The 14,374-nt window shown below is 43.3% G+C and overlaps 1 protein-coding gene across 4 annotated transcripts in view; it reads left to right on the forward strand.

Annotated features, from left to right (window-relative positions):
* LOC146861982 (phospholipid-transporting ATPase ABCA1-like) overlaps positions 1–14,374 on the forward strand; it is a 3,104,259-nt gene that overhangs the window by 747,678 nt on the left and 2,342,207 nt on the right. For all 4 annotated transcript variants that reach the window (XM_085641135.1, XM_085641137.1, XM_085641136.1 and 1 more), the window contains exon 8: positions 9,343–9,429. In XM_085641135.1, coding sequence (XP_085497261.1) covers positions 9,343–9,429 — 87 coding nt within the window. The remainder of the gene's footprint in view (positions 1–9,342; positions 9,430–14,374) is intronic.

The raw sequence follows: 14,374 nt of genomic DNA on the forward strand, positions 1-14,374 counted from the left end.
AATTAATAAGCATTAAGCAGGTCCGCATTTTAAAACATTGCATGTCCAGCGACAATACCCATCCCCTGTGCCGTGTCCTGGACAGAGCATAATCATCCACATTGGCTTCTAGAGTGATAGCTTCCTTCCTGCAGAATCTCTCACAACGCATCAAACTTGGCAACTCATTCTTTGATGCCTTACCAGTGAGGTGCGGAGTCCCCCAATGGTCAACCATTTTCCCCACACTCTTTAACCTATATATGGAACCACTAACTGAAATCCTCAATCAATCGAACAGTGCATTCCACATGTACGCAGACGACACACAACAGTACTTAAATATTTCCTCCCTAGATGACGTCTGTTAGACTTGACATCTTTGAACGTGTTTCCCCTGAGTTTTTGCTTTCTGCCCTCCCGGTTTTGGCTGGCGTAGTGCTTCTGCGCACGTTTCTCGCTGCTGATCAGTGGTAAAGTGCAAGTGCTCCTTTGGTAAATTGTGTTATGGATTGGTGTTTCCGTGATTGGATATTTGATTTACTTGTTAGTCCCTAGTAAAGTGCACTGCATGTGCCAGGGCCTGTAAATCAAATGCTAATAGTGGGTCTGCAGCACTGATTGTGCCACCCACGTGAGTAGCCCTAAAAAGGTAACTCAGACCTGCCATTGCAGAGTCTGCACGCAGTTTGTAACTACAATGTCGACTTGGCAAGTGCCCCCACTTGCCAGGCCCTAAACGTTCCCTTTTCTACATGTTAGTCACCCCTAAGGTAGGCCCGAGGTACCCCTGTGGGCAGGGTGAAGTTGTATGTGAAAGGTAGGACATGCCCTGGTGTGTGTGGCATGTCCGGAGAGGGAATTACAGACCATTTTGTTTTTCACTATTGCAAGGCTACCTGTTCCCCGTAGGACAGAATGGGAAGTTTGTTTATAAAATCTTGTAAACATAGCTGGCCCTGGGAACTAGGTAGGAAAATGAAATTTAGTATGCCTGAACTCAGAATCTAAACATGCATCTTTTAGTGAAGGTGATTTCTACATTCTGTGTTTAAAAATACCACTTTTAGAAAGTAGGTATTTTCTGGCTCAGTCATCCCGTGTACCTCTGCTGGAATGTGAATTTCCCGTCTGGGTTTTGGATGACAGAAGGCTGGGGGCAGGAGGGGCTCCAGATAGTCTAGGTAGGTCAGGAAAGGGCTGAATAGACCTGTGCTGCGATGGGGGAAGAGAGAGGAGATTTCCTTGCACCTCAAAGGGCCTGGTCTGCCTCTGACAATGCCGTCTCCACCTCCTGCCAGGAAATTACACCAGAGAAGGCAGAACTGGTTCTGGCTGGGCACAGACACTCTTTGCCTAAGAGATCAAAGGATTTTGGGATATAAATAATGGAGCCCAGACCCCTGAACTTTAGAACTATTTTGGATCAAGAAGACTGCCAAGAAGAAGAGCTGGAGAAGCTTTGAGGAGGGACTATCACTTTGCTCTGTGCTTTGCTGTGTTGGCCTGCAGTGGCTGCTTCTGTCTTGGGCAGTGAAAGGACTGGACTGAACTTTCTGCAATCTACTTTTGTGAGTTTCTCCAAGGGCTTGAGGTAGAGCTTGTCCCCTGTTCACGAAGTCTCAGGAGCAGCAAAGACTTCAAGCTCTTCTGCCCTCAGCACTGGGGACTGTGTGTTTTGTGCTGCAACAGAAGAAAAGCAACTCGACGACATCTACGACGCCGCTGCCGACTCCGTGTCCTGAAGGAACTACAGAGTGCACCGCAGAGGGCACCGCCTCAACCCGACCCTGGTCTCACCAACGACGCCTGCGGACGCCAACACCGAGCCGCTGCTCGCACCGCGACCTGTAGGCACTGCACTCTGCACCACCTCGCTTTACGACGATGCCTTGACCTTCCCGACGACGACTCTCCATGCCGAAATCAATGCTGCTGCATGCACCATGGTTCGGGGGCACCGCTCGTAAAGGTACACGATGCACCGCCCTCATCCCACACCGCAGCCTTGGCCTACCGACGCCGGTGCCATTGACTTCACTTCGTCAGTCGGCGACAGCGCTTCAGCAACAACAACGCCGCTGCTTGCACCGTGACCTGCCAGCACCGTGACGAGCATCGCCTTCATCTCACACCGCAACCCTGATCTCACGGACGACGCCAGCTGATGCTGCCACCGAGCCGCTGCTCGCACCGCAACCTGAGGGCCCCACACGCCGCACCGCAGCACACGAAGCCTGCCGACACCAGTGCTCCTGACTCCAACATAGAGGAGATCAACCTGCAACGTGTGTAACTTCGAGGGCCCCCACAACTCCTGCACTGACCTCCGGGACCGACGCCTGCGGACGCTGTGTTTTCGGACGCTCAACAAGAGGTCATCGACACCCTGCCTTTCTAAAAGGTACTGTTTGCGGGTCTTCCCGAAACCGTAGCTGGCCCGTGACGCCACGGTCAGCCAGAACTGTTTGGATTTGTTTGCTCACAACACCATGATAGCCCCGGATGGAGCTATTGACAGCAAGGAACTATTTTTAAAGCATATTTTGATAAGTGAAGATTTTTAAGGACTGTATTTTATCATTTGTGGTCTTGTCTTATATATTGGCTATTTTTTGCTATTTTTCTAAACTGGTGTGGTGTCCTTTTGTAGTGCTTACACTGTACTACTGTTGGTTATGTGAAAATGCTTTACACACTGCCTCTAAGATAAGCATGACTGCTCGTGCCAAGCTACCAAGGGGGTGAGCAGGGTTATTTTAGGAGTGTAACTCTCTTATCCTGACTAGGAATAAGGGTCCCTATTTGACAAAGTTGCAAGCCCTTGCCAACTAGATACCCCCATTTCTAACACCGTCATTCAACTAAATAACACACTAGTCAAAACTCAGTCCTGGCTCTCTCAAAACAACCTCAAGCTGAACTCTCTGAAAACCGAATTCCTTCTTTTCTTCCAGAAAAACAGCTCCACATTTATCCAAGATTGGCTAAAGCACCTCAACGCCCTCACTTGCAAACCTACCATCATTGACTCCATGAAATCCCTTGGAATACCACTAGACAAGAATCTAAACATGAAAGCTCACATCAGTGCTACCATGAGCAGTACAACATTCCAACTCAGATTACTGAAGAAATGGAAACCATTTCTACCACCTTCAAACTTCAAACAAGCAGTACAATCACTTTGGGTCTCCAGACTAGAATATGTCTTGGCAGCTCTGTCAGGTCTACCCAAAATGAAAAAAGCTCCTCTCAAATTTACTCTTAATGGTGCAATTAGACTGGTAACAGGAACTAGATGCTTTGACCACATCACCCCTTCACTTAGGCATCTAGACTGGCTGTCCCTGAGGCAAGAGCTCAACTGATAATTGCCAACCTCAGACAAAAATTAATACATTGTAACAATTGGGGTTATGCCAAGGATCTGGAAATCTTAAAACCCAAGGTGCGCTGAAACCTATCATCCCACTTTTTCAAAAAAGAGGTGAAAAAGATTCTAATAAATAGATTCCTTGCAGACTCTCGGAGAGCCCTTCCCCAGGTAGCAAGGATCGTTACAATGGCAGCATTTTCTATATTGGTCAGAAGCATGTCATTTACAGGAGAACCCTTTAAAACGTTGCTCCCCTGGGTACCTGGATCTGAATAGTTTCAGAGCAGCAGCAAAATAACCACCATGAATATGCTAGAACAATGCAGACTAAGGCAATATTAATAGACTGACTGGCATTTTATATGATATCTGTTGCAACAGCCTACTATGGCTCTGTATTTTTGATGTACCTGTCTATACCTATCACTTTGTTTATCAACCCCATGTACAGCGCTCTGATACCCTTGGGTCATGTATGCACTTTATAAAACACTCTAAATAAATAAAATAAATAGATAGCGCTTGACACTGAGATAGCATTTGATATGGTACATGAAGAATCACTCAGAACCTTTAATTTGGGGAATGGATTCATAAGAATGATCATGGCATTATATAGTAATTTGAGCATCTGAATTTGCACTAATAGCTTCCTATCCTAACAACTCAAATTGGAAAAAGGCTCTAGACTGGGCTGTCTACTTTCCCTCTCCTTTTTTTTCTGTTGGCTTCCCCTAGTTATATCAACAATCCTTAAATGACAGGAATCAACTTTCACGGAGAAGTGGTGAAATTGTTTGCCTACACAGATGCCGTCTTATTCATCATGGATAATCCCAGCTCATTCATAAATACCCTCATGGAAACAATTGAATAGTATTCAGAAGTTTCTGGCTGCAAACTAAACAGAGACAAAACGGAAGTTATATCTTCCAACTCTCAAGGTACAAAGAACTTGTTAGGATAGTCAGGTCTGACTTGGCAGCCCTACTACCTCAAATAGGTGGGCATCGAAGTAGTCTCTGACTTCATAGACACTATTAAGCACAATGAAAAACCTGCACTTCACAAAACAACAGAACTATTCTAAAGCTGAACACTCAAACTTACTACCACCTTGAAGGGACTCATTGAAACTATAACAATGATAATAATGCCAATATGTTACTTCCTAATCAGTATGATACCTCTATTACTTTCTGACAACTTACACCTTAAATTAGATTAATTGTTCACTGTGAGAAGTTGGCCCGATATATGCTGTCCACTAATTAAAGTGGGCTCCGTGCACTAGTCCAAACAACCCTTATGATGATTTAAGAGGTCAAAGATAACCTTAGAAAGTTATCCAAGTGGTAGCTGTGGAGAGCAGTCTTCAGGCTAAGACTTGAAGGAATGTTAAGCAGCTTGTTTTACCAGAATGCAATCTTATAGTATTGGTTAAATGAAAGGAGAACCACACAGTAGTGATACAAATATGTATTTATTAATAAAACACATTCTACATGGAGATAATCACAAAGCACACAATACTTAAGCACAGAAATGACAATAAATAGCACTAATACACAGTGGGCCCCAGGGGGGACCAAACCACACACTAAGAAAGTGGTATAAGTACCACAACTTCAGTCAAGACAGTGTCGAGAGGACGTAGAATTGCTGGGTTCCCAAGGAACCACCCAAGGTGAGTTGAAAGCGACCCAACGGAGTGCGTGTGCAGTGTGGGAACACGACCGCGTGCTCTATGGGGAAGTCGCAGTTTACGTTTTTTAGTTTAAGAACCCTTCCCAGTGGTCTTCGAAGAAACCCCGTGGAAGACAGAATGTTGGGGAGCCACCCCACCCATGGATACCTAGGTAACCAAGTTACCTATCCCGGGGAAGCTTTGTGCATAGATAGGTCTGAAATGGCATTGAAACCGCTGCCCAACCCAATGGAGGACTTCGAAGAAGAGCCGCTGCTGGAAGGGAGAAAAGTGTCCATTGGAATCCAAAGGTATATTCTTGTTGATAAGTACCTGAAAGCAGAGGGGACAGAGTCTGGGTCACTTGGGAGTGACCAGGGTCTCGGTAGATGAAGGCCCTCTGATGTCGGGTGCTTCAGGTTGGTTGATGGAGTCCTTGACTCTTCAGCTGCGGGGACCAGGAGATCTCAAGGGTGACTATGAGCCAGATGCGAGCTGTCCCACGAAAGATGTTGAGTGCTGATGGGTCGTTTTCAGCGAGAGCACCAACAAGCCTTGGCAAGGGTGACCCATGCAGAAGGTCAAGGAGGGGAACGATTCTGACCAGCAAGGCCCAGGAAACTCACCACACACAGAGGAGTCAGGGCAAGCCTGGAGCAAGCAGGGACAGCCAAAGAAAAGCAAAGTTAACCCTCAATTGGACCCACAGGCTGGAGGCACAGGAGTCACAAGAGGACCTCGAGCGATTTCACCAAACAACAGCCCACGGAGCACTTTGTGTGCGGAGGTCAAAATTCTTAGTAGAAATTGGTGCCAGAGGTTGGGGCTACTCGAAGCCCAATGCACTTGTTTGGAAAATGTCAACAAGCATATGCACATGCAAATACACAAGGTGCACAGGGGTTCAGGTATTGCAGCCCTCACGAGAGACACTGGCCTAAAACTTGGTCAGATGGCAGATCAGGCCTTAGGATTGTAGAAACCTACCTCCTGTGTTGCTGGACCCTTGGGAGTCCATTGGAGCTTGGGATCAGCAGACCGGTCTGCAGGTTGCTTTGCCTGCAAATGCAGGGGAGAGACTCCTTCGCTCCAAAAGAGATTATCTTCAAGTGTCCTTGATGCTCCATAGGTCCTACACCGATCCTGTATGGTGCACGAGCACAGACGATGCTACAGACTGAGAGGGAGATGAAGTCAGGCCCAAACCAAGTCAAGCGAAGTCCAGACGGTCAAAGTACAGTGGTTTCTTGTTCAGAATCTTGTCCATGTCAAATCTAAGTTTCTACAGCCAGGTAAGCCTGTAAGTACCCAAGGAAGAGTGGTGTCAAGATTTAGGGGACCCTCCCAGAGGAGGGTCTGGACAGTGGGGAGGTTACTCCCATGTCCTTTGTCCAGTTTTGTGTCAGAGCGAGAGCCAGTGGCTGCCAAGACTGGTTTGAACTGGACTATGCACAGGGACACCAAATGTGTCCCTCATGCAAACTTTCAGTCCCTGGCAAACACACCTACCCATTCCTAATACACTAAATCCTGTCTGAAAGGTGGTCACACCTACCCGTGACAGGTTACCTATTTTTCTGCCTTCCCCAGCTCGAGCTTGGCTCAGCAGCAGGAGGGCAGAAATATGTCTCTGGTCGGCAGCAACCATTTTGTGCTGTCCGTACTTAGAAGGCTGGTACTGGGAACACCAGGGACCTCACAAAACTCGCTTCTGAGGGGTGAAATCATACATCCCACACCAAACATGATAGGGTTTGTTTGAGCCATTTTAGAGTTGGTCATCATGTGGTCGCATAATGCCCCTCTATATGTTGTATGTTGCTGTCTCACTGACAACTCGGGAGAATGGACTCCGTCGGCTGCAGGGGTGTTCTGCTCATGCAGCGGTACCCTCTCACTTATAACCAAGCACCCTACCTTCAGGATTGGAAAGGCCTGCTATAGGGGTGACTGATAGGTTTTAAGCATAGTGAGCCTTAGATATAGTGAACCTATATCTTAAGGGAAACATCGTTAACAACGCAGTTAGTACACCGCGATGCTGTTACATCGCGGTCGTTACAACGAACGCGATGTAACCACGCGATGCCATTACAACGCAAGTCTTTACATCGACTTGCGCTAGATGGCGTGTTAACATTACAAATAGTGTAGTTTACTATCACAACACCTTCCCTACTGTTAAGTGGACTGGAGTTGGAATAGTAAATTATGCTTTTCTAATGTTAGCACGCCATCTAGCGCAAGTCGATGTAAAGACTTGCGTTGTAATGGCATAGCGTAGTAACATTGCAGTCGTTGTAACGATTGCGATGTAACTGCACGCGTTGTAATGACTCGCGTTGTTACGTCATACATCCATATCTTAAGTAAGTGGTGCATGCACCAACTTACACAGGCTGCAATGGCAGGCCTGTGGTGCCATTTTGCATGGTCTCTCATGAGTGGCATAATACATGCTTCAGCTCATGGGTGGCCTCTGGAGTACCTATGCCCTGGGTAGATGGGTACCATATACTAGGGACTGACAAGGGTACCCCAGAATTCAATCTGGAGTGTACCTAAGTTCATAACATAACAGTTTAGGGAGAAAGCAGATAGACTAGTGACCTGATTAGCAGGATCCCAGTCAGACTCGTCAAAAACAGTTTTACATTTTGCAAAAAGATGGGGTAACCATAAAAAGTAGATCCTACTTTCCTACAATCAAAAACTTTATTTGGCAAGGTAAGAGAGCAAGAACAGCACTGAAGAAACGTTGCCTTCCCGCTGCCTTAGGAAGTGTTAATCTTACTAGCTTTAGGGATTAACAGACAGCGTTCGTCGCCAAGCAGGGCACACATTGGTTCCCCACACCTGATAATTATACTCCCACTTGGCTAGGAGTTGAAAAAGCCACCTTGAACAACTTAGACCCCGCAACGCTACTTACCATCAGATGCATACATCTCACCATTTCCAAATATGTAATAAAAAATACCAGAAATGCCTATTAACCATTGATAATAAATATACCTCACAAAGGAAACTATCCAATCTTGCTTCTCTCTGGCACAACTCAAAAATCACATACAAAGGTCAGACCCTTTATTGGGACTCATGGGTAACCAAAGGTTTATATTTCCCTACACACTTAGGCTCCTTGCATAAATTGCTTTTTATTCCTGCCTTTTTTGTGGATTGTCCCTGAATTTCTTAGCTTGACTGGCTTTTGCATTAGGTGTGACAAAATAATGAATTTCAAAGAGAGAGACATGCTTACTCAAACACCTGACTCACAAATCTTTTTCACAATCACTAAGCAAGTTTACAGGTGTAGATTCATGAGTAAGACATATGCAAGTTTTGTTTCAGATATAATTTCATATATAGGATATTTTTCGGATCAGAGCTGGATGCTCAGAAGTATTAATTTACACCGGAGACAGGACTACGACACGTGTAATCACAGAAAAAGCTTTGAGGGTGCAACTAGGCTTGGGACACCTGCAAATGATGGGGAACACCTACATATTTGCAGGCCTGATGTTATTTACCAATCATTTGCAGATAGTCTACAATCTTGAGAAAGGTTGCAGATGTATAAATGTGTTTTATTTGTGGGAAGGGAATAGAACACTTTTAAAACCGGGTTTGGGGTTCAGCGGAAAGGGTATGTAATTAAAAAATGCAATTCCCCAAAATGCAACAAAGCAAATATGCTGATGCATTACATTTGATCTTCAGAAATGTATTCTTGATACTTCTCTTAATGTATTAACGTTGCGGATATGAGTATTCCTGAGAAATATTTCTTCTTAAGAGGTCCTTTTGATTATTTTCCGTAATCCACCTAGTTATCTCTATCACTGACCCAGAGCAAGGAATATTGTGTTGCCTTCATACGTACCCATTTTCAAAGTCTCAAGATTTTCCCCAACTAGAATATATCTGTAAACTGTTGGCAACCAATCAGCAGCTTGATGTTCACCGAGAAATACCAATGTGTTGCAGTTCTGGGGTTGTTGTAATTACCATCGAGCAGATCTGGCAATGAGATCTTTTTCCTCACCTATTTACCTCCCACAATGTAAGTTTTGGCTCCTATACAAAGTTCTGTCATTAGCTAACCAGGAAAATGTATCAGCTCCTTTTTCTCCCAAACCTACTTATCTTTTCCGCCCTGTCACCGTTATTGGTGTATTTCTGAGAAAAATTAATCAGTGAGAATTTAGAATTGTGCTTAAAGATTTACAATGCGGTAATACATTTACCTGATTATGCTTTCAATTATGCATTTCTGTATTTTATTTTCTAGATACCAGATGTCCTTGGTGCTAACCCTTCCAAGAAGAACTTGCTGTTATATAGTACAATGACCAATGTACAAGCTGTCACCCAACAGGTAATACTGTCTGTCTGCATTGGCTCCATTTGGCAATACATAGCTATTTGTCTACCAGCTTACAAATGATGGCTTAATGCAATTTAATTTGGACAATGCACTATCTTTTTTTTGTTTAAGTCCTCATTCACCAATAAGTAATTTTGGGGCTTATTTACAAGCCAAGCGATAAAACTATCGCCGCTTTAGCGGCAGAAAACTGCCGCTAAAGCGGCGATAATGGGCTTGATAATATGCTCTATGAAATTCCAATTGAAGCTCAGGTTAGACGTCCTTCACATCTAACATGGGTTTCAATTGAAATTCCATAGAGCATATTATCAAGCCCATTATCGCTGTTTTAGCAGCAGTTTTCTGCCGCTAAAGCGGCGATAATTTTATCGCCTGGCTTGTAAATATGCCCCTTTGTCTTTACGAGGTCTGAGCTTGAAAACGTTCCAGACAGGAGAGGGGCTCATCCACATCGGATTTTCCAGCCCTCTCAATAGTCTCCCTAAAAGCCAGCCTCAAGACAACCAGGCGAGCAGAAGGGAGAGTAGAGGCCTGAGATTACCTCCTCCAACCTGCCATGGTATTACTTATAACACAATCATTGGACCATTAGGATTTATGGTAACTAAATGGTTCTGCAAATTATCAGATGTGTTAAATACCTCAACCTTCGTCAAATTTCGGATGGTCAAACCTGCTGAAATTTAACTTGGGAAAAGCATATGGTATTTACTATCTCACTTGGAATTTAGTGCGTTAAATAACCAAGTCCACAAGTTACTCCCCACCAACTAGAATGGGGGTTATTCATAGCACCGGATAAATAACGCCCCTGTGCTATTGTTATTTATCAGATGCAATAAAGAGCACCTAAACTCGTAATCAGGGCCTAGGTGTTACCAGTTGGGTGTCTGTGGAGTCTGTGTGTCAAAATATCGAGGTAAGAATATTGATCAACTTATATATCCCAACTCCTGAATATAAAATAACTAACTATTCTCAATGTGAGCATATATAGGAAAGTATAGATTTACTATTTGTAACTACACATCTACTTACTTACCTTGATGGTACGTTTTTTGATTATGCTCTGGCTTTAATGTAAGTGCAGGGTGATGGTCATTTAGACCTTGGTGGACGGTGTGCTGCTCCACCAATGGGCCAGAGGCCGGGGCCACTGCCAACTTAGCGGAGAACTGTCCACCAGATTTAGAGATCCCCACCTGCCTTGCAGGAATCTCTATGCCGTGAAGGGAGACAGCTCCTCAGAGGTTCCTTTCACAGCGTTGAAAGTTTGCTAAGTGGTCTCACTGTTTAAAGTACCCACTCAGCATTTATTTTGTTGAAAGAAAAAACATTTAACTGAAGAAAGTCGGGGCTTACCACGGGCAGATGTAGGGTTCCCCCTCTGTAAATTTCAGCCGGTGAGCATATATAAGGCCTGTATATATGTATATAATTAAGGGCCTTAATAGTTTGGTAGACATTGCTGTGAGCATGGCGTGGAAGTGCAGTGCACAAGTGTAAACATCCATATTGTCATAGGTTTGTGGCATTCATAAATAGTTTGAAAAGCATACCTCGTACGAGTCTAGAAATACCAGGTCTAAATGGTGGAGAAAATATAAACATATTCCAGTTTTCACCTGTCATTTCTAGGAAGAAGATGCATTTATGAAGATGTTTGTGCTTGAGGAGACTATAATAAGATAAAGATATGGGGCATATTATCAACAAACTGCGATAAATATCACAGAGCGCGCTTAGCGCGTTATTATCAACGCTTATCTCAAAGGCGATAAGAAATTCAGCAATATCAGCAAAAAGCGGGAATAGAGCGGGAAATGCTGCGATATTTTTGCAGCAATAATGAAAACCTCGCTGATACGCCCCTGTTGCCTTAGCCTTGCAATACACCTCCCATTATTAGGATGGCTAAGTCAACTTTATAGCAGGAGTTAAATTCCGGCGATAAAGGAAGCTTAGCGCGATTATTATCATCGCTTCGCGGGTCTTCTGCTGGCTTGATAATGGTAAATATCGTTTACAACGATTTGTTTATAACGTGGACTTTGACCCCACATACCTTTTCTCCGCATAGAGCACTTACCCCGCATACCATTACTCCGCATTTTTTTACTCCTCATGTGCATTTAAAACACATGCCTTTACAACGCAAATCGTTATAAAGGTATGTATGGTAAATGCACATGCGAAGTAAAAAAAGGAAGATTTTGGGCGATCCACGTCGTTGTGAGGAAACGGGCTTTTCCGTTTCCTCACATCGACGTGCACCGCCCCCCACAGAAAGACGACGTGATGCAGGAAGCAGAAGGTGAGAAAAACCACGAGGAGAGAGAGATAAGGGGGAATGTGCCTGGGGTGGGCATTAATATTTTTAGGGATTAGGGTAGTGTTTGTGTAGTGTAGGGTTGTGTTTGTGTAGTGTAGGGTAGTGTTTTAGGGTTTATGGGAGGGTTAGTGTAGTGTAGGGTAGAGTTTTAGGGTTTAGGGTAGTGTTAGTGTAGGGTAGGGTAGTGTATGTGTAGTGTAGGGTAGTGTTTTAGGGTTTAGGGTAGTGTTTTAGGGTTTAGGGTTGTAGTGTTTGTGTAGTGTAGGTTAGTGTTAGTGTACTCTCACTTACCTTTAAAACTTTTACTAGGAGTATACCTTTACAACGCATGCCTTTGCGTTGTAATGGCATGTGTGGTAAAAGTATAGCCATGGGAAAAGTTTGCGTTATTATAAATTGCGGGGTGATAGCATTTGCGTTGTAAAAATTTTGTGGTGACGGTATGCGGAGTGATTGTTAGCGGAGTAACGTCATATATTCCTTGATAATATCGCGAAGCAATGTTAGCAAGTTCTCCCTTGCTGTTTCACTCAGGAACGCCTACTTTGCATGTCATTAGCGATGGCATGCAGGGCGATAAAAAAACGGTAGCCATCATGCGAAAACAAGCGCTAACAAGGGTTAGCATGAGCTTGTTAATAGTGCGATGTATATCTCGATGCTTTTTTGGCTTTTAAAGCCAAAAAAGCAGCGATATGGCCCTTGATAATATGCCCCATGGTTTCAAAAAAATATCTTTTCCGTAGCAAAATTGTGCACAGTTACTACAAGGGGCAAATGTGAGCTTTGAAAAACAGATCTGAAGATCCAAATGACAGAGAAGCCTCTGTTGTATTCTTGTGTTGAGGTGTGAATTAGTCCCGAATTTCTAGACCTGATTAAAAAAGCTTTTTTCTGTGATTTAGTGTGTCTTACGACAGATTTAGGTATGAAGTATTCATGAATTTCCGGCTTTAAGACATGCTTTATCACAGACATCTTTAAAAACCTTTTTTTTTAAAAAGAGGCATGTCTTTCTCTTGGACATTCATGAGAACATTCGAGTAGTTAGTAAAAGATACAGCTTCTCACAGAAATTGTCTTTGGAATTTTGCCGGTGAAATCAGAAGTAGTTTACTAGTAGGAGTACTATAAGACACAGCTACACAAAATATGGTTCATGAATTGCCATATTGCAATTTACAAGTAGGTATGAAGCTACATTTCGAATTTTCACAAATTATTTAAAAATCATTATTTCTAGAATAAATTTGGGTTTGATACCCAAGGCTTTTTCATGATCTGTTGTATGTTTTCTTTTAAGTATAAATTACACCTGAACCTTCAGGCCTGATTCTTATTCTGCAAGCAATTGTGTTATTTTGTGAATTATCAAATCTTTTCTGTGAGTAGGCAAATAATAAATGTATTTGAATATAAATAACCACGAAAAATGAAATTAAAAACACAAAGAAATGAGTAATGAATAAAATTGACATAGGAACTACAAGGATTAGGACAAAAGGTAGAAAAACAGTAATTGAACCCAAGAGTTTAGAGTAGACTAGAAAGCAGTTGCAATATTTTTCGAGAGAGCAACATAGAGTGAAGATCAATAAGTGAGATGAGAAAGAACTCAGGTTTGAAGAAAACTTTTAGGAGGATAAAGAAAGCACAGACCAAATCCCATTTCACAAAAGTCTAGTTGCCTGCTGAAATATGCTCTGGGAAATTCAATTAGAAGGTACAAATATTGCTGCTATTACAGACTAAGGAGGATAATGAATGAATATTTAGCAAACAATAAATAGCTGGAAGAAGAGAAAAGATAGGTTCCTCACCTGCACTGGGGGATGTAGAGAGGCCCGCTTAAAGCGATTCTCTGCAAATTTGTAGAAAGAGAAAACTGTTTTGGGACTACCAAATAGAAATATGCACCAAAATAAAACAAGGGAATTCTTGAGGAATATAAGCATGAAGTCATAACAGTTGTACGGCTAAAATAGAAACACGTTCATGCACCGTGTAGAGAGTAGGTGTGATACAGAAAGGTATGCTCTACAGTGGACTAAAAACGAGCAATTGTCAGGGTTAGGACATGGCTGAAAAATATTTTAAGGAGGCAGGCAAAAAGGACAAACAGGGTCTGAAGCGTTTTGGTTGTGTCACCCAGCCCTCCACCATTACCCGAAAACTTCCAGCTCTTGTAATCTTCATCCTTTCACACAGTCTGGCGCTGGATTGTGGCTTTCCTACCTTCTTTGGGTTTCATACCGTGGCTGTAAGTTCTGTTGTCTTGCTCCTTTACATACCTCTTTTTTACAGCATGTCTGCTACATCCTGCAGTCTGATCCTTTCAGGGGATCTGGAGCATTTTCTGTGCTTCCTGGACCTATTCTATGCATCATTACAAAGTGGAAGGGTCTTGTAAGATAACTCACACGTACTGCTGTCTTAATTATGATAGATGACTACTGAGGAATGACCAATAGGAAACAGGCTGGGATGGCAGTAAATTTCAATGACCATACTGGAAGAAGTATGAGACTTAAGACAGCTGTGTATTTTTCTCTCTCACCGTCACACTCTATTTTCCGCTAACAACCCAACCTACCTGGAGTT

This window comes from Triturus cristatus, chromosome 2_2 (assembly GCF_964204655.1).
Source record: "Triturus cristatus chromosome 2_2, aTriCri1.1, whole genome shotgun sequence".
Taxonomy (NCBI): domain Eukaryota; kingdom Metazoa; phylum Chordata; class Amphibia; order Caudata; family Salamandridae; genus Triturus; species Triturus cristatus.